General features: G+C 37.1%; 2 protein-coding genes across 4 annotated transcripts in view; both read left to right on the forward strand.

Moving 5' to 3' along the window:
- Positions 1-759: 759 nt before the first annotated feature.
- On the forward strand, positions 760-11759 carry LOC106964850 (sulfotransferase family cytosolic 2B member 1-like). 2 transcript variants are annotated; one of them, XM_015060596.1, is made up of 6 exons: positions 760-1005; positions 6918-7129; positions 7976-8102; positions 8253-8347; positions 8481-8664; positions 10288-11759. In XM_015060596.1, the coding sequence occupies exons 1-6, from the start codon at positions 867-869 to the stop codon at positions 10395-10397; spliced, it is 867 nt and encodes a 288-aa protein (XP_014916082.1). In that variant the 5' UTR covers positions 760-866; the 3' UTR covers positions 10398-11759. The 2 variants fall into 2 exon arrangements, with proteins under 2 accessions (XP_014916082.1, XP_014916083.1); XM_015060597.1 differs by having other exon boundaries at positions 761-1005; positions 8484-8664.
- A 4315-nt stretch (positions 11760-16074) lies between these two features.
- Positions 16075-17896, forward strand: part of LOC106964848 (uncharacterized) — a 45866-nt gene continuing 44044 nt past the window's right edge. The window contains exons 1-2 of one of the 2 annotated variants that reach the window (XM_015060592.1): positions 16075-16396; positions 17513-17576. In XM_015060592.1, coding sequence (XP_014916078.1) covers positions 16372-16396; positions 17513-17576 — 89 coding nt within the window. In that variant the 5' untranslated portion in view covers positions 16075-16371. The remainder of the gene's footprint in view (positions 16397-17512; positions 17577-17896) is intronic. The other variant, XM_015060591.1, reaches the window with a different exon arrangement.

Consider the following 17896-nt stretch of genomic DNA (forward strand, 5'->3'; position numbering starts at 1 on the left):
TAAAAACAGCACAATTATGAAAGAAAACTTTTGAAGGCTTAAGACTGGAACAGATGTTCACCTCTCAGCAGGATAACAACCTTTAAAGCACCCTAAACACCAGTCCCGGAGGGAAGTTTTAATTAATAATAAATAAAAAGTTAATTTATAGATGTCTGTAGAACTTAACTGCATACTAAGGTGGCATTGCCAGGACTTTTACCATATAAACATGCCAATTTCTTTAAATTCTAAATAGTTTAAGATCTTTAGATCTTAAACTATTTTAAGATCTAAAGAATGTTTAAGCATTCTTTAGATCTGTGCTTAAACATTCAAATTTAGTAGTACTCTCATTCTCAACAAATACAAAAATGTCAGATAAAAAGTTTGTGATAAAAATCAAAGCATTTATGGGATGCCCTAAGAAGCGGCTTAGTTTGCTTCTGCTTTGGGCCGTCTCTGTCTTCCACAAAAAGTCTTAGTCACATTCAAGGTTGTGTTTGTAAGATGAACAGAGAGTGTGAATACTTTTGCAAAGCTGGATATAAACATACAAAACATTTTTTTTTGTAAACATACAAAACATCTACGATTCATTTTCACACATATATGGCTAAAAGATACAGAATTGAAAACTGTGTTTTATGTTACGTTTCAAAGTCTAACACAGAAACAGGTGTTATGCCCAGAAACGCATGCCTGCCCAAAATTGCATCCCCTCTCGCGGGAGCGCGCATCGCTCTGGGCATAACACCGGAAGAGGCGACGGTTTATAGTCCCAACCTACTCATTATTATCAACAAAGTTCAGACAAAGTCCAGCAGTGTTCAGCTCGGAGCTGCCCGAACCGCACACACTTAGTTCCGTTCACTCTTCTCGGAACCATGACTGAAGCGGACCTCTACACTCTGTACAAGGGCGTCTATGTACCTAATGGGGTACATACTCCGGAGAGCCTCAAGTACTACGAGGAGTTTACATTTCGTCCTGACGATGTTGTCATCGTAACGTACCCCAAATCAGGTGAGCGTCCCGCCGTCATTCGCGTCATGAACAGAGGGGGGTAAGGGTGTGTGTGTGTGTGTGTGTGGGGGGGGGTATTTTAACGCTTTTTCAAAAAATAATCTAGACTGCTAGATAAACGCGTAAATAGTGAGGTGTTTCGATAATTTATACAAAACTGGCCAAGAATTGGACTTTACCCTTAAGCCAAGGGTTATCCGGAGGTAGCGTTTCGTCATTGTTGTGCCATCACGATAAAAAAAAGAGAGAGAACGAGTTCCTTAAGGACATAAAGTTACGCTGTGCCAAATGGCAGCACTTTTAAACGTGTTGAAACACAAACTATATTTTATACACACACGCACACACACACGCACAAATAATTGTCCTTTTCACATGGAAATGACTCTGAATGACCATCAAATACATTTGAACATAATTTAAATGTAACCTGGTTAAATATAAAATCCAATTCTGAGTGTTGTACGTCATTGTACTTGAGTTTTTGGCCAGAATTGTTTAAATTTGACCTGATTTGATTTTCAACCTCAGTCGGATTTAGGTCCAGGTTTTGACTTGGTCACTCCAAGATTAATTAATTAAAATACGGCTTGTTTGTTGTGTATTTGAGCCATTCTAATGTGGACTTATTGGTTTGTTTCTGGGTCATAATTCTGCTTCATTACCCAAGTGTGTTTGTTCTTAAAGTAATGTTTTTTTGTGCAAGAAAACACAAAACAGACGTTTTTAATGGATCATCCACGTTTCTCCCTTGGGGGATTATGGCTCTCACTGTAATTTGCTTGAGTCCCGAAGCTGTAGAAATGACTTTGCAAGCCTCTCAAAACTGATACAAGCCAATGGCTTTGCTTGGCATCTGTTCTTACTTTTCGAGATTATTGGCACTATTACATATTACCAAGCCAGTTGGGTGTGTTGTGGAAAAAAAAACTATATTACCAAGCACTGTCAGGTGATATCACTCAATCAGCTTTATTCATATATTGTGCACAATACAGAGAACTTGTAGGACAATCAATAATGAAGCAGGTCCGGGTGAAAAGCTCTGCCAGGCAGAGACAACACATGAGTTTTATACCAAGGATAAGGAATTAAAAACAAGGGGCGGGACAGTCTGGTTCTGGTGCAGCTATAGAAAACAACTTCCAACCTTCTACATGTAACCCAAATAGTTCTTTTGGTGAGTGTTTGCATTTAATATAGCATGATCAGTAATTTTCCACCACAGCAGCCCGTCATTTTTTTGAGTTAAAAATGTTTTTATAAAGTTGGCAGGAAATTTGAAAATATCACTTGATAATCATGTGTTATTAAAAGTCTGGAAGATTAATACCTGAACACCAACTATAAAGTCTTAAAAAATGCAAACATTTTAAAAAGACTTTAAAAAAAGCAATGCTTAGCCTGGTGGGGACACAGGTAAAGCCTGGTGGCCCGCCAGGCTTATAATACACGGGGTGGAAACTCTGTATCGCCAAACAGGTTTCCATTTGGATTAGTTCTGTTGATTTCTATTTCTTTTATTCAGTGTTGCTATGACCACTTATTTTGAATACCATTTTCACCGTTCCCCTCAACTTACAGCTGGAAAGCCATCAAAACTGGGTCTGTTTCTTATTCCAGTTTCGTAAGCGGAAACCATCATGATTCCAGAAGACAGGTGTTTTCTTCTTTCACAACCGTTATACAGTACAGTTATTCCTTTGGGTTTTCTTAGCTTTTAGGAACAGGACAGTACAACAGGGCTCTTTGAGAGCTTAATCTGTTTCTTTCAATACTCGGTTCAGCCTTCCCTCTCCTTTTTCTCTACTCTTTTTGTCTCCCCATGTAAGATCTCACAGTACGCAACCAGATATCGGTTCTTTGTAAAGCTACAGATGTTCCCAACAGATTGGTCCTGAGATTATTCATTTGCTTAAAACAAAACAAAACAAACAAAAAAAAAACAGTAATCTTTATTGTCATAAACTCCAACGAGATTAGGTGTCTTCTAAACGGTAACATCCATTCACGCGACACACATTGTACAAAACCCATAGATTTATTTCTCAGACAAGCAACCATTGTTCAAAACTGGACCTAGTTCCTTAGGCACCCCTCAGGTGCCTTAAAATTGCTAATTTAAAACAAAGTTCAATCATGAAAATGATTTGATAAAGTAATATCTTACCATATGGGAAAGTTGTGACAAACAGCAACGTTGGTACAAAGTTGCCCCAGAAACTTTTGGTTTCTGATTTGCAGGAACCAACAGTTTCTGGACATGTCAGACTTTCAGAGTCTCTTCCTATGTTAAGGATTATAGAAACTAAATGCAGCCTTACCTTGTTTAGTTCTTGTTCTGGGAACATAGTTAAGATTTGTACCTAACCAGCAACTCAACTCTACACCATTGTGTACCTTACAGACCATCAATGAGATTTTAAAATCTGTCCTTTTACCGATGAGGAATAACTGCATCGATAAAGGCTGATATGATTGATGTGATCCATTTTCTTGGTTTGTTTAGGACACTTTTGGCAACATTAAGGACAAACTGCAGTTGCCTACTTCTTTTGTTACAGAAACCCACATACGATAATTACAATAATGTAACCTACTGAAATTAACAGCAAGTTTTTCTGTGTCCCATTTTGACAGTAAACCTTGTATTCTAGTGATGTTTTTAAGGTGATTACCAATATTTATTGATATTTTGTATGTATATATATATTCTTACACTTACAACAATTTATAAAAGCAACCACACCATCTAAATTGTGTCAGATAAACACCCCAACGCTCCCACATTGTGTCATAATTGCAACCAGACGTAAACAAACATCGGATATTGATTCCGATATGTCGTCTGATAAATATAGTAGATGTAGGAGCACTACATCATCTAATCAGGAGAGAACGTGTAGATGAAAATAAAGTGGCCTGAGAATGTAGCCTTGAGGAACCTCACATGGGTTTTCTTTCTTTTGGTTTGCTTAAAAGTATTTCAAAATGACAGCGTAGTTTCGATCTGACTCATAAAATCTGAACCAAAAGTTGTAGGAGCAGACGTCACACCAACTTTTCCTGTCTCTACATCAGATAGGTTAGCTGCGTCAAACATGGCACTGAGATCCAGTAAAACCCAACACAGACGTTTTGACGTCTTGCTGTTAAAGTTTATATAATTTCAAACCTTTACTGGTGCAGTCTCAGTGCTGTGTTGTGGTCAAAAGCTTGACTCATGAGGTTAAAGAGATATTTGTTGATAAACTCACTTTTAAAAAAAAAAATCTTTGGCTCTTGTTTCAACTCATCTGAGGCTTCCTCTCTGCCTCTGACACAGTTTTGATCTGATAAGTTTTCACAGAAGTGTCGCCCACATCTTCCAGCATTCTGTGCATTTAGGTCAAGATATAGCCCAGGTGTTATTGGTGGGAAATGACCTGTTGGCGAAGTTACGGTCCGGAGATGTATCAGTATCCTGTCTGACGCTGTGGTGTTCAACCGAAAGCAACCACAAGTGTGGATGGTATTCCTGTATACAAATTGATTTCTATATGTGGTCACCATGATTTACCTCTTTTTGAAGACATTCATCCAGTAAATGAGATTTGAGAAATTGGTTTTATTTAATCCTCAAGTTAAAAAAAAAAGCATTTGCCTTTTTGAGAGTCTCTTCCTATGTTAAGGATTATAGAAACTAAATGCAGCCTTACCTTGTTTAGTTCTTGTTCTGGGAACCAGAGCCTAACACACAACGAGCCTGACTCTGCCACACAGGCTCGTTGTGTGTTAGGCATTGGCTGTTTCGCAATTTCCATTAAAAAATTTAAAAAGAGACGCGTGAATAAGTTTGTATGTCCGATAAGTCATTTAAATAAAAAACTTTTTTGTTGTGGTTTGTGTCAGTGGCAACATCTGGTTGTGTGATGATGTAACTTGTGTCGTACGAAAAATGTGGTTCTATTGCAATTTTGAGAAATAAACTAATTTTGATATGGCAAAAAGAGCCACCTCCGGTTCTTGAATCAAAAACCTAAATTGCTGTGGTTCCATTAAGCAAATTTATTTTCGAAATGTCAAGTTGTGCTGTTGTACGGTCAATGGAAATGCAGCCACTGAGAGACAAACTTGTTGGCTGACTCTATACAGCTAGTGAAACTGGTTCATCAGGTACTTTGTCTGGCATTTTATTAAAAGGCCCTTAAGAGTTTTGAAACATTGTTTTCTAGTGTTGTAGCATCCCTTGATACGGTAAACGATTTATGCTGAGTAATGTCTTGAATGGAAAGCATGGGTTGAGGTTAACCTGCTTTCCGTTGCACCTTGAAGGTAAACAAGTGTCTGTTGTGATGGTAGGAGTAGTGGGACAAGAGTCACATGTCATTATAATAAACCATGCTTCAGTCACAAACTGGCTGGACAAGGCCCTTCTTTCTCCATTTACTGTATGTAAGCGCCCATTGTTGCAGGATGTGCCCAGCAGTGTTGGACTTGTAAAAAGGCTGAGGCTAGTTGTCTTTGCTGCCATATCAGAGGACTGTGATGTGAAAAGAGCTAATGCTAGTACTTCCTTTAGCTGGGCCACACCTGTATGCAACATTAAAAGAATTGTTTTAATACATTATCTTCATGCCTCAAATGATATACCTTGCATAACCCAGGATATACTGTATTAGGCATAGGAATCTTCTTTATGCCCATGTGTTCTCCATGGTGGTGGCAGATCAGCAATATGGTGGTATTGTGGGAAAAAAGATTCCTGATAGTTAAAGTACTCATTTCCTCAAGTCCATCTGGACATTTTAGTCTTGATGTATATTGATCATATCTACTTTAGGTTGCCTAATTAAAGTTTTACTCAATTACTTAGAATTTTGAGGTATTCCAGTGGTTCTGAAGTGGATTTTCTAAGGCCTGCTCTCCAAAGTTCTAGATCTGTATTAAAGTGTAGTTTTTATTTATATAATTACAGTAATAATTTACGTAAATTGGGATGTTTTTAACATCTAAACATTTTTAGAAAACTATATTTTCACTTCTTGTTTTTGAAAGGCTGCCTTTGTGGATAAATCATTGTCAGATCTCTAAAAACAAGCCAAACGCTGCAGTGACAGGCCTGCAGGATGGTGGGGTGATGCTGCAGCAGCAATACACCAAATACAGACGAGAAATGGGGGAAGTACACTTTGGAAATTGGGGCTGTGACATAGTTTTTTGTTGTTGTTTTGTTTTTCCCTTTTTAGACACAAAAATGCAAGCAAGGCATTTTAAATGGGTATTTTTATCTGGAGCCAATTTATTTTAAAAAAAAAAGTGTTTTCAGTCAGTTCCTATGTAGACACAAGGCTTGAAACCATGAAAAAAAACAAAGTAGTACTTAACTTTCCGTAACCTTTGATTTACCTCAGCTAGCTTTTAGTTTCCAATGTTGTTGCGTCTGAATCTTGGCCAAAATAAGGCCAAGGTTTATTTTGGCCAGTGATAAAGGCCAAAATAAACAATTTTGACCTATCATTAATCTCAGACTGTTTCACAGCAATTATGGTTTAAAAGCTGGGTCAATTTTAAATCAACTGCGCTGATCCTGACTTTTAGAAAAAAAAAGGAAAAGAGTTTGGGTCAGGATTAGAATCCAATTGAAATGAATAATTTTTTTATTTTGCATTTTTCAGCTCTGAACTTGAACTAAAATCTATTCAGTTTGTTATAATCTACAAATCTAACGTAAGAAAAGTTGAAAGGGGAAGTCTTCTTCCTTTAATTCAAGTTATCCATCAAGTTTGGTGGATTTTATCAACGTACTTTAATGAAAACTCTGTGAAACATTGTGATATTCAGCACGGTTGTCCTGGCTTTAAATATTTGCTAATAGTAATGAAATTAAAAAAAAGGCTGCATGTTCTCACTACCTTGTTTTCTTTGTGTAGGGACAACTTGGATGCAGGAAATTCTTCCCCTGATCCTAAGTGGAGGGGATCCAGCCTCCGTTGAGACGCTGCCTAACTGGGACCGCGTTCCCTGGCTGGAGGAGACCCGGGCCTCCAGCCTGAAGCTTGAAGAGCGGCCGTCTCCCCGCTTGTTCACCACGCACTTCCACTACAACATGATGCCGCCATCCTTCTTTCAAGTAAAACCAAAGGTAAACCTGCCACTGAGTCTGTGGTTGGGATCACTGCTGTACTTTATTAATCTAATAAAATCCTCTCTGTGTGTTATCAAAAACATTTTTTTCCCCTTCTTGACTAGGGATACACCAGTCCACTTTTTTCACTTCTGATCCCAATACAGATATCGGAGGTTTAGCATCGGCTAATACCGAAAACAGTGCTCTAGTTGACTTAAAATGTTTCCTTTTTTTAAACAAACATAAATGTATTGAATTACAAAATCTGTTGATAACTGACATAATTCAAACATGTAAAAATAAACCACAATAAACATTGTTTCAAATGGTTCAGAAGCTTCAATCGATTAGAAATTTTAAATAAAATAAATAATGAAAGTATGATGTCGCTCAGAGCACAAAACATAGAATTAGACTGAATAGAGCCGCCCTTCTGGACCGGCGCATTGTCACCGATAACTGATCTAGGATGTTTCTTGATATCGGGACTGATACAGATATTAATATTGGATCGGTGCATCACTACTTTTGATATGAACTTGTGATCCAGATTTGGGTCGCATTTTTTGAAGAAGTTCAAAAAATTTAGTACAACTCATTGAGAAATTCACAAATTCAAAAAGGCATGATCTGTTTCTGCACTCTGTGAATTTTTAAAAATAATTTAAGCCATCTTATTCCAGTTTGTGCATGTTAAAATAATTGTTAAAAAATGTGAGGAAGTTTTTACTTTGGATATTTTGAGTTAGTCTAATTTTATGATTTTGAAATGAAAAACAAATAAATACACAAACCAAAGGGTTTTGCTATGAAACTCTGTACTTTGGAGATACATTATAAACTGTTGTACCATCTCTGCAGGTGGTCTACGTCATGAGGAACCCCAAAGACGTGTTCACGTCTGCCTTTCACTATTACAACATCAGCTCATTCTTGGTGAAACCGGGTTCGCAGAGCGAGTTCCTCCAGAAGTTCCTCACGGGAAAAGGTTACCATCTCTATGTAGCTTTATCCTGCATGCACTGTGAAAGTGTTACAGAGTATAAATCTAATCTTATTTGTGTTCAAAAACTGATTCACAATCCTTGATAAAGAGAAAAAATGTGTGAATCTGTTGGTTTTTGTTTTTTTTTTTCAGTTATTTTTGGCTCCTGGTTTGACCATGTGAAAGGCTGGCTGAACGCTAAAGAGGAACTGCAGATCATGTACATCTCCTACGAGGAGATGATAAAGGTGACAGCAAAGTGCTTTTTCCTTTGTGTTTGGTTTCAAACAAGTCGTACAGGAATAGCGAATCTTGCCATGAAACTCTCTGTGAACATGAACCAATCTCTGAAATGGAACTGTGTTGTGCCTTCGGATTCAGCAGGACCTGAACCACTCTGTGAGCAGAATCGCTCAGTTCCTGGGGAAGTCTTTGGAGCCCGATGTGCTGAAGAAGATAGCCGACAAGTGTTTATTCAAAAACATGAAGAACAACCCTATGTCCAACTACTCAGTGGTGCCCCAGGAGTTCATGGACCAAACAAAGACTCAGTTCCTTCGTAAAGGTGAGTTTTTGTAATTAACATGGCCCCCTAGTGGTGGAATGGGTGTCTGTTTTAGATTCCTGGTTTTCATGCCAGTTAAGACTGGTTTGGATTATTTTGTACAGTGAATTTGGAAACGCTCCTGATTTTAAATGCCCTTAAAAAGTAATAATCTCAACCCAGCTGAAAAAGCTGCCAAAAGTAACAGGAGTAGTGACATTGTTTTGGATAACACGATGGATGCCCATAACTAAAGTACTAATAAAGACTCTGGGTGAGTTTGTAATATAAGGATTTACCTGGTGGTTCATCCAGCAAGGAGAATAAAATCAAAAGAAAAGGTTTTCAAAAGTAATAGCTTGGAGACCTAGCAATCCAGCACGCTACAGATGAATTTAAAAGCACGTCGTCACAATGATGAACGGCTGCTTGTGACAAATTCTGTAAATCTTAACACTATACAGCTCTGGAAAAAATGAAGAGCCCACTTCACTGTACCCCATTGAAAACCTCCTGGTTATTCCACCAAATGTTGATTTCTGAACTCTTCCTGAGTTAAAACATTAGCATTGTTGTTTCTAAATGAATATCAACTTGTTTTCTTTGTATTATTTCAGGTCTGAAAACACTGCATCTTTAGTGTTATTTTGACCATTTCTCATTTTCTGCAAATACTACATTTTTGCTTGGAATTTCAGAGACATGTTGTCAGTAGTTCATAGAATAAAGGAACAATATAAATTTTACTCAAACATATACCTGTAAAAAGTAAAATCAGAGAAACTGATCATTTTAAGTGGTCTCTTTGTGTTTCCGGAGCTGCATTTCTAGCAGCACTCAGACTGACATAATTTTTACCCTGGAACCACATCGGTTCTCTGATGTGCTCCAGCATGTGTAAACACATTCCTCCCAACATAAGGTCTCATCAGAGGAATCTTCCTGTTATGCAGCAATTCTCAATTTTACCCAGGTACTCATTCCATGTTTTACGTTTGAGAGTTTAACTGCAGTATAGTAACGAGGAAGTCAAAAGGTTACTCTGGGAACACAGTTACAGTAGATACAACTATTGTCTTCAAACATGGAGGAGGATAATCTGGAGAAATTGACCACTGATTTAGTAGGATTTGGATATATTAGCAAACATCTTGAACTGATATAAAAAACAGGCATTACAAACTGGAAACTGTTGCCTAAGAAACCATTTTGTCTTATGATAAACTTTATGTTCACAAACAACAACTATGGCCGTCTCGATGGTACTGCTGTTTGTGTCTTGCTCAAACTACCTGTCTTATTCTTTATTTTTTATTGAACTGTTCCATCTTTGTCCTGATTCAATAAAGTGCACAAAATATATGTGGTTAAAAAAAATAGAGCTATATGAATTGTAGAATTTTAACGCATGAATAATCTCATTTTTATTTGCTGCTGAAAATATTAAAATTTCAACTCAAGTGCATTAAGGCAACAACTTGGACACATTAGTGACTTTAGAAATAAAAGTCAAAAATACTTAAAGTTATGTTACATTTGTGTGCAAATTCCATAACTTTCCATAACCGATGAGATCAATTCAACATATTCCTTTAAAAAGAAAGAGTTTCTAAAAGGTCCCACGTCTCTTGTGTTTTATTTCAGGGGTCGCTGGAGACTGGAGGAACCTGCTTACGCCGGAAGAGGCACAGCACTTTGATGCAGTGTTCAAAGAAAAAATGAAAGATGTGAACTATAAATTCAACTGGGATTAAGCCAGTTTAGTGCAATTACTTTTACCATTTCATAAAAAAATTACCTGTATGTCAGACCAGTGACTGAAAAATTCAATACTGTATTTAAAAGAAATCAGTTCAAACTTTGACAGTTCAAAATGGAACTGGGAAAATACCTAAAAATCAAAATCTCTACTGGTTTTGCAAATTTAGAAAACCAGTCAGTTAGCTTGGTTATTGAAGGCAAAGTGTTGTCTTCAATAACCAAGCTAACTATGTCAAGTGACGTAAGCCAAGAATAAAAAAATCCCTTAGTGTTTGATAACTGATTGAATCAAATGGAAACTGTCAACAGAATAAATGGTTTAAAACCTGTACCATGAAGATAGATTAGCTTAGGGAAAATGTAGACAATTGACGGTACTATAGCATAAATAAACAATTTTAGCATTAGCTGTTTTAAATTGCTTAAATTAGCTAAAATGGTGACCCATCTCTTAGCTTTTCACCGTGACACAGCACTTAGCTCTTCACCTCGACCTAGTGGTTAGCTTTTAACCACTCTAAAATTTTCTGCAAACTCACTGCTATATTTCATTTTCCTGGCTTAGGCAACAAAACTATTACTGAGAGTTGCTGCAGACAACCTCTGTTGAAAAAAAATTGAGCTATCCCTTTAAGCCGGGAGAGAAGTTATTTTTTTAAGAGCTAGTTTTGCTGTTATAGCTCAGGCGGCTCTGCCATTAGATGGTGTTTCACTTTGTCCTCAAAAGCTGCATGCTTTTTACTGACTCACTGAGTTCAGAAAGGGAAGGTTTGATGTAACAGCATTCCTCCAAGCACATTACTGATGTGTTGCAAGGCATGTAAGATTGACCTTTAATATATTTTGAATATTTGTTTGGAATAATGTTGGCCTTTAGAGAATGAAGAATACATGTTGAGTTGCAGTAGTTCTCTGTGTTAAAGCTTGAGGGACGACTGAAAACCTCAGCCACGGAAAAGAGAAAGGCGTACATAGCATGCCTACATTGCACATATGGAGAAGCACCATAAGTTTTCTACACTCACCTGTAGTAAAGTAGCAAAGATAAATTTGAAGTAAGCAACTTGTATTCAACAAAAATACCAGGCATGTTAATTCCTGAGCAGCTGAAATCCTATAAAAACCTGTAGCTACTACTTCTTTTCATAAGCACTTATGTAATGTAATTAAAATAATGTATCTAAGAACATTAATAATGTTTCACCAAAACAAATATTTGTTGATTTTCATACAAACTCTTATAAAAACTATGTAACTCATAGTCCTGTATCCTTTTATTATGCTTTTTAGTATAATACTGTAGAAAATTGTTCAAAACAAATAAAAACTCTTAACTCTTATACTCTGTGTCTCCAGTTTTGAGTTTGAGTTTATTGAACATAGTGTATATATATTTTCTAAATATACTGATTTCAAAAAGCACCAAATGTTGGGTCTCACACAGCAAAGTTAAGAGTTGGCTCTTGTCAATAAGTTTGAGTGTTTAAGTAGTCTTTTCTTCTCAAGCTGCACACAAACATGTAAATTTTTGTTCCTTTATCATTTTTTAGGTACTAAGTGGTTTTCAGAACAGACTCTGGCAATTTCATGCAAAAATGAAAAATAACTAATATTCTTCCTTTGAAGGCAGGATAAAGCTGTCTCCTGTGTAAATTGTGTGGCCAGATAGTTACAAACACAAATGTACAGCATACTATAAAACTGAAAGTAAGTGGTTTCAAAAGTAAAAGCTCATGTTAATTTGTAACTTCAGGAAACGTTTTCATACAAGTATAGCTGATATATAGACCTGGATGTTTTGGTTAGATAAAGACGATACTGAGGTAAGGAATACCTGACAGTGGGTTCCTGTGTTTCTGTCTGTGACGATGTCTAATAGTGCGTTCACACAAAACATGTTTTGAGCATCAGGTGCGTCTGGTTTACGTTCAAAACCTATGTGGAGCGCTGGACGCTTCATACGCTCAAAACTGATCAAATTGCATCGCACTAGACACTTAAAACACGCCTCAACGACCCTCAATGCATCTCCGCATAGACTTTGACTGTAAACCAGACGCACTCGACGCTCAAAACTCGTTTAGTGTGAACACACCATTACATTAACTCTCTATACTCTCCATTTTTTCCTTAAGAATTACTGTTTGCTTCCTTTATCTCCTCTCCTCATCTCCTTTGGCCTCAAAAGATGGCTGCCCATACTGAGCTGTTGATTTCTTGTTAGATCTGAGTTGTTCCTTTCCTCTGTCGCCACATGCTTGCAGAAGAGGATGGATTGCTGACATCAACTCCGTGTTCAAGGTTTGGCAAAATATGACCTACTGATTATTTGGGTGTACAGTATTGTTCTATAACTGAGAATTGATACAAGTATAAATTTGGACCGCACCACATTTCATATGATTGTCTTGTTTACTACCTTGAGAATAAATACCTGCCTGGGTACGGTTTGATGACTCAGGCTGCACGAATTTACAGCCTGAAGCGTCACTTCGGTCAGTGACGCTTCTGTGAGCTGCAGTTTACATGAAAAAACCTTGTTAGCAACTTCCTGTTGGACAAATTTACATGAAGAGTTCAAAGGAAATTCTCCAAAGCCAACGGTCAATTCAGTACACCACATACATGAATATGCGTGGCGTACTCATGCTAACCGAGCAGAGTCGGGAAATGTGTTGTAAGGGCTGTCTTGCCAAGTGCTTAAAAGAAAACAAAAAACACAAGGTTCCTGTAAAACCATTTCCATCTTATGTCTCATTTTGTCCTTTGTGAGAGACTACAGAGAAACTGACAGCTTTAAAGTAAAGTAAAGATTAACACTGACAGAACAGTCAGCATGTCGTTTGTAACAGAGTTGGTTGGGATGTTCTCATCTTATAAACAAGAAGTGGTATGTAGTAATTTAAAGGTTGTGAAATGTTTGGCATGCCAGCAAACTCTGCTGATGTCTTCTGAAGACTTAGAGCTCATCTTCCTCACATAGCAGAGATCTTAAGCATAGCAAATGGCATACTTTAGACATAAATCATAGAACAGAAAGCAAAAAAAAAAAGATTTTACTGGCGCTTTGTCTACACATGTCAATCTTGTGGACACAAATATAAAGTTGTCTATAACACGAGCCAACTGTTCCAGAGAGACACCATTTCTTCCCAATTTGGAGTTTATTCTCCAAAGATTGCAACAACAAAGCTTGACAAATTATGTTTGTACAAAAGTGAAGTGAAGTGACTCCCAAAGAGCTTTTGGCTGCACAAACTTGGCATTCTTGGAATGGTTTTGGGAAACTGAGGAAGTAAATGATTAAAGAAGAGCCTCAAGTAAAAAAAAAAGATGAGCCTGAAAGACTCACCTCATGAAATGAAGAAAAAAAAACAATAAATACCTTTTAACGATCCTACGAAGAACATCTTTGTAACTACAGAGTATTAGAAACGGATTGGGATGAACAGAGCTTCTCTTGTTTACGCAGAAATATTATTTGCATGCGTTTCTTCAGCAGGAGTGGAAAAATCGTTAATTACTGTACAAATGTCAGCAACTGACTTGTTTTTGTTTGATTGTTTTATGTCGCGTGGTGCCAGTAGTCATGTTGCTCACATGTTGTTATTTCAGAGGTTGAGTCCATATTATCTGCTGAGGGAGTTCAGTTGTGTCCAGCCTGTCATGTGGCCGGGTTCCCAACACAACACCCTAACACATTCCTGGTGGGCTCCAGAGACTCCAGCTATGCCTCTTCTTCTCTCTCTGCTGTGCTTCTGGCTTTCCAACAGTTGGCTGGTTGGCTGCTACGGCCCAGGACAAGATGATGGATTTAGTGTTTATAGTACAGATGTGCACACAGCTGCTCTTCAAACTCCCACTGGGACCACAACAGGAAGTCTTGTGACCAGCATAACAAAAAAAAAAAAAAAAAAAAACTTCACACAATTGCAGTGTTGGAACAGCAATTGAGAAAATGAGCAGGATTTCTTCATTGTTGTGCTCAGTCACCAAGCTAACAGCTGTAGCTACTAGTGACCGCGCCCACTTCAAACTCCTGACCCGATTAATTTTGCCTCAAATGCGTCAAGAACAAGATGCAAGAGATCCAAAATGTTGGACTCCGACAACAGGGTAATATCGTTGTGTTCTGGGAGAAAAAAGTATTTCTCTGTTGTTATGGGTTATGTACAAGCCTCAACAGTGTAGGTCTGCTCAATACCCATTGATTGATAATTGCTGGCACTGGCATCATCCATTGTTTCAGACTGACAATATGGCTGCCGCAGATGTGAACGGTAGAGAAAGTTGGTGGAAGTGCTATGTTCCTTCTGTCTATTGCATATATTCGATGTATACACTTAAATATATTGTATAGTAGTTGCTGTCCAGTTACATTAATAATATAGGATCAAAACCGAGGCACACCCAGTCTGCTTGTAGAAGCTAACGGCAGTGCTAAAGTTAATACCAACAGACTGATGCTGCTCTTGTGGGAAAACAGGCAGACAGAATCGTCTTTTCCCACTTTTTTCTTTGCCCTCCATTTTTTCCCTAAGTTGGACTCATTGGACTAGTGCGGTGGAAAATCACAATAATGGAAAAACTTAGCTCATGTTTTCAGACGACCCTACCTCTCACATTGACATGTAAGGAATTTTAAATGGAGCCTAAAGTTATTGTTTACAGAATGAGAGTAAATGCAGATGATTATGGGTCTGGTTTCTGAAATAGAAACATAAAGTAAAAAGAATGTTGACTGCAACTCACAAAGTCACGTTCCGACGATTGAAAGGCAGATTTACTGACTATGGATGTTATACTGACCTCTGTTGGTCAGTTCTGGCATTACAACATCACGTCTTGATTATATCAGTTTAATGCAATATACTTCACACAATAATAATAATAATAATAATAATAATAATTTAATAACCATTTTCATTATTGCTTTGCCAAATATATAAACTAATATCTGGTAATATACTATTAACATCACAGCCTAAGACCCACTAACGCTAAATACTAGACTTGGACAAATTAAGAACCTGCACTGCTAAATAATTTAATGCTGTAATTAAAGTTATCATATCCCTATGGCCTCAGGCTCTGATTAAAATAATTCAAGGGTCATTGTTAATCCTGATTACGTTTTTACAACTAAGAATTGCAATAGTAAATTGATATATAAATAAGTAATATGAAAAGACCTTCCCATCTTCCTTGAGAAATAATTTTCTTCAATGTTTTTAAGAAAATATGAAGTTATTCCCTCATATTTTATATCTGTATGTCTCATTTTATATTTGACTTATGCCCAGATAATAATAAAAATAAGACCCCTCACCACTGGTTATTTTATTGCATGCATTTATTTTTCCTTCTTTTTTTTTTTTTTTTTTGCTTCATTTTTGTTATAAGGCTTTCTTGTTGATCTGCATCACCTTTTTCATATATCATGCTAGGTTCATGTCGTGCGGGAAAAAAGCAGCTCTTACTTATAACCTGCCACAACTCGCGAGACTGTTGACCGCTTTTTTTAAATCTAATGCTTATAGAAACAAGAAAAGAAACTGTTTGAACGCAGTTACACATATATATAATTACACTGAACACAATGATAATTTCTTTTCTGCGTTTTTCAGCAGATAAGTTGCATTTACTAGCTTGTAGTACAACATGAACGCAGCATGATGTTAGCTTCATAGCTTGCTCACATGCTAGCGTTCAAGCTGCTAAAAATGGCGAATAATAAGTGAAACAATGTTACGTTTTCAAAGTACCGGTGAGATGACTGCCTATTAATACATTTAAATAAGCAGCTGACGTAAAATAGTGACTTATTACTTCTCAGAACCTTTGCTATCTGTTGCTAATATTAGCATGTGAGATGTGCTAGCCAAGATGGACCGACTGTTTTCAGGCTTATCTCTGCCATAAACGTTCAGAACAAAGACATGCAAGCAGACCAAACAGCAGCAGCTCATGGATGCTGCTGCAATAACAGCAGGTAGCAAAATACCCTTTTCAGTATTTGCTCAGTTAACTACGTTTTCAAACGTTGCTTCCATTCAGTAAATTATCAGAAAGAAATATATCATCTACTACATTATTTATAAGTTACACATTTCAGTCATTTCCCAGTTTTCAAACTGCAAGAGAGAAAGAACGATTGAAAATAAATCTTTATTTTAACCCTTACGGTTTGATACATATTTTGTACTATTTATCCCTATGCCAGTAACTAGTAACTGGGTAGAATACATTGCAGACTGTCATACAGAAGCCTGTGAGGCTGCATAAGGTCACTAATGCACAATATAAATATGCTATGCATTTTACCAGGAAGAATAAGAACATACTGATGGCTAATTGTATGTTTCATAAGCTGCTAAGTTCATCCTAATGATTTCTGAAAGAAACTAAAAATGAATGAGTGCAAGATGCTGCAACTCTGCACTATAGATGGAGTTTCAGGGTCAGACAATATTGCTGAACTTTGATCACAGCATTGCAATACTCAGTGCAGCTGTGTCAAAAGTTATGTGTATACTGTCATCATATGTATGCAGATGATCTTGTGGTTTTTTAGTGCATCAAGTGCAGGTTTTCAGCAGCTGTTGCTAGATGCCACTATATTCTGCAAACTTGGGGACAGACTATGAAAGACCAAATCTGAAAAGACTTCAGGTTGACTACAATGATGCGTTATGAGTGAATCTGAAAAAACCAAGATGGCACAATGCAAGCAAATTGTTTGGGAGTCAACACTCTGAAGGAGTTTAGAAATTGATGTATGAGTTTATATATCTCATAAATTAATCTGAAAATAAAATTACAGTGGGCTTAGAAAGTCCACGGTTGAACTCTACATGATGCCATTGACAGTATTATATTTTATGTAATTAGAGATATGTATGTCTGTTGTTAATCCTGTTTCTAGCTAGCTAGTGGTAAGCTCGCAATCAAGCTAGCTAGTGGTAAGCTAACAAGCAAGCTAGCTTGTAGTAAGCTAGCAAGCAAGTTAGCTAGTAGAAAGCTAGAAAGAAAACTAGCTAGTAAGCTAGATAGCTTTTCTGTTTCTATTTGTCAAGATCATTCCTGATCTTTCTATTTGCTTTTTAAGCTCCAGCGCTGCACCGAGGACACAGAAAACATGATGCACTGAGAAATAAACTGACAAATCCAAGGTATGCTGTGCTAAATTCCTAACAAATTATGCTGCTGGTTTCGACAAGAACAACTCTGTTTTCTAGCCTTGAGAATTTCAAGGTACTTATTTTTCTTCTGCTTTAAATAAAAATCATTTTCACTCTGCTATTACAGCCTGCTAGCTGACATGCAATTTAGCAACTCTTTGGTAGTAAAGCATCTCAGTTATTTTGGGTTATAATGTGTATCTGACATGACTAATGTTGAGAATGAAAATCTCAATCGATGAATCATAATTTGTATTGACACACGGAGCATAAAATCAGCCAAGAGAAGCATTCAGACTTTACTTATTTTA

Source organism: Poecilia latipinna, unplaced genomic scaffold, assembly GCF_001443285.1.
Source record: "Poecilia latipinna isolate Pla-1442-1.1 unplaced genomic scaffold, P_latipinna-1.0 Scaffold1727, whole genome shotgun sequence".
In the NCBI taxonomy this organism is placed as follows: domain Eukaryota; kingdom Metazoa; phylum Chordata; class Actinopteri; order Cyprinodontiformes; family Poeciliidae; genus Poecilia; species Poecilia latipinna.

Excerpts from the sequence above, each read along its gene's own strand:
- LOC106964850 (XM_015060596.1), top strand. The coding sequence starts at position 867 with ATGACTGAAGCGGACCTCTACACTCTGTACAAGGGCGTCTATGTACCT. Across the intron at positions 7,130-7,975 it reads TCTTTCAAGTAAAACCAAAG|GTGGTCTACGTCATGAGGAA; the intron begins GTAAACCTGCCA and ends CCATCTCTGCAG. Across the intron at positions 8,103-8,252 it reads GAAGTTCCTCACGGGAAAAG|TTATTTTTGGCTCCTGGTTT; the intron begins GTTACCATCTCT and ends TTTTTTTTTCAG.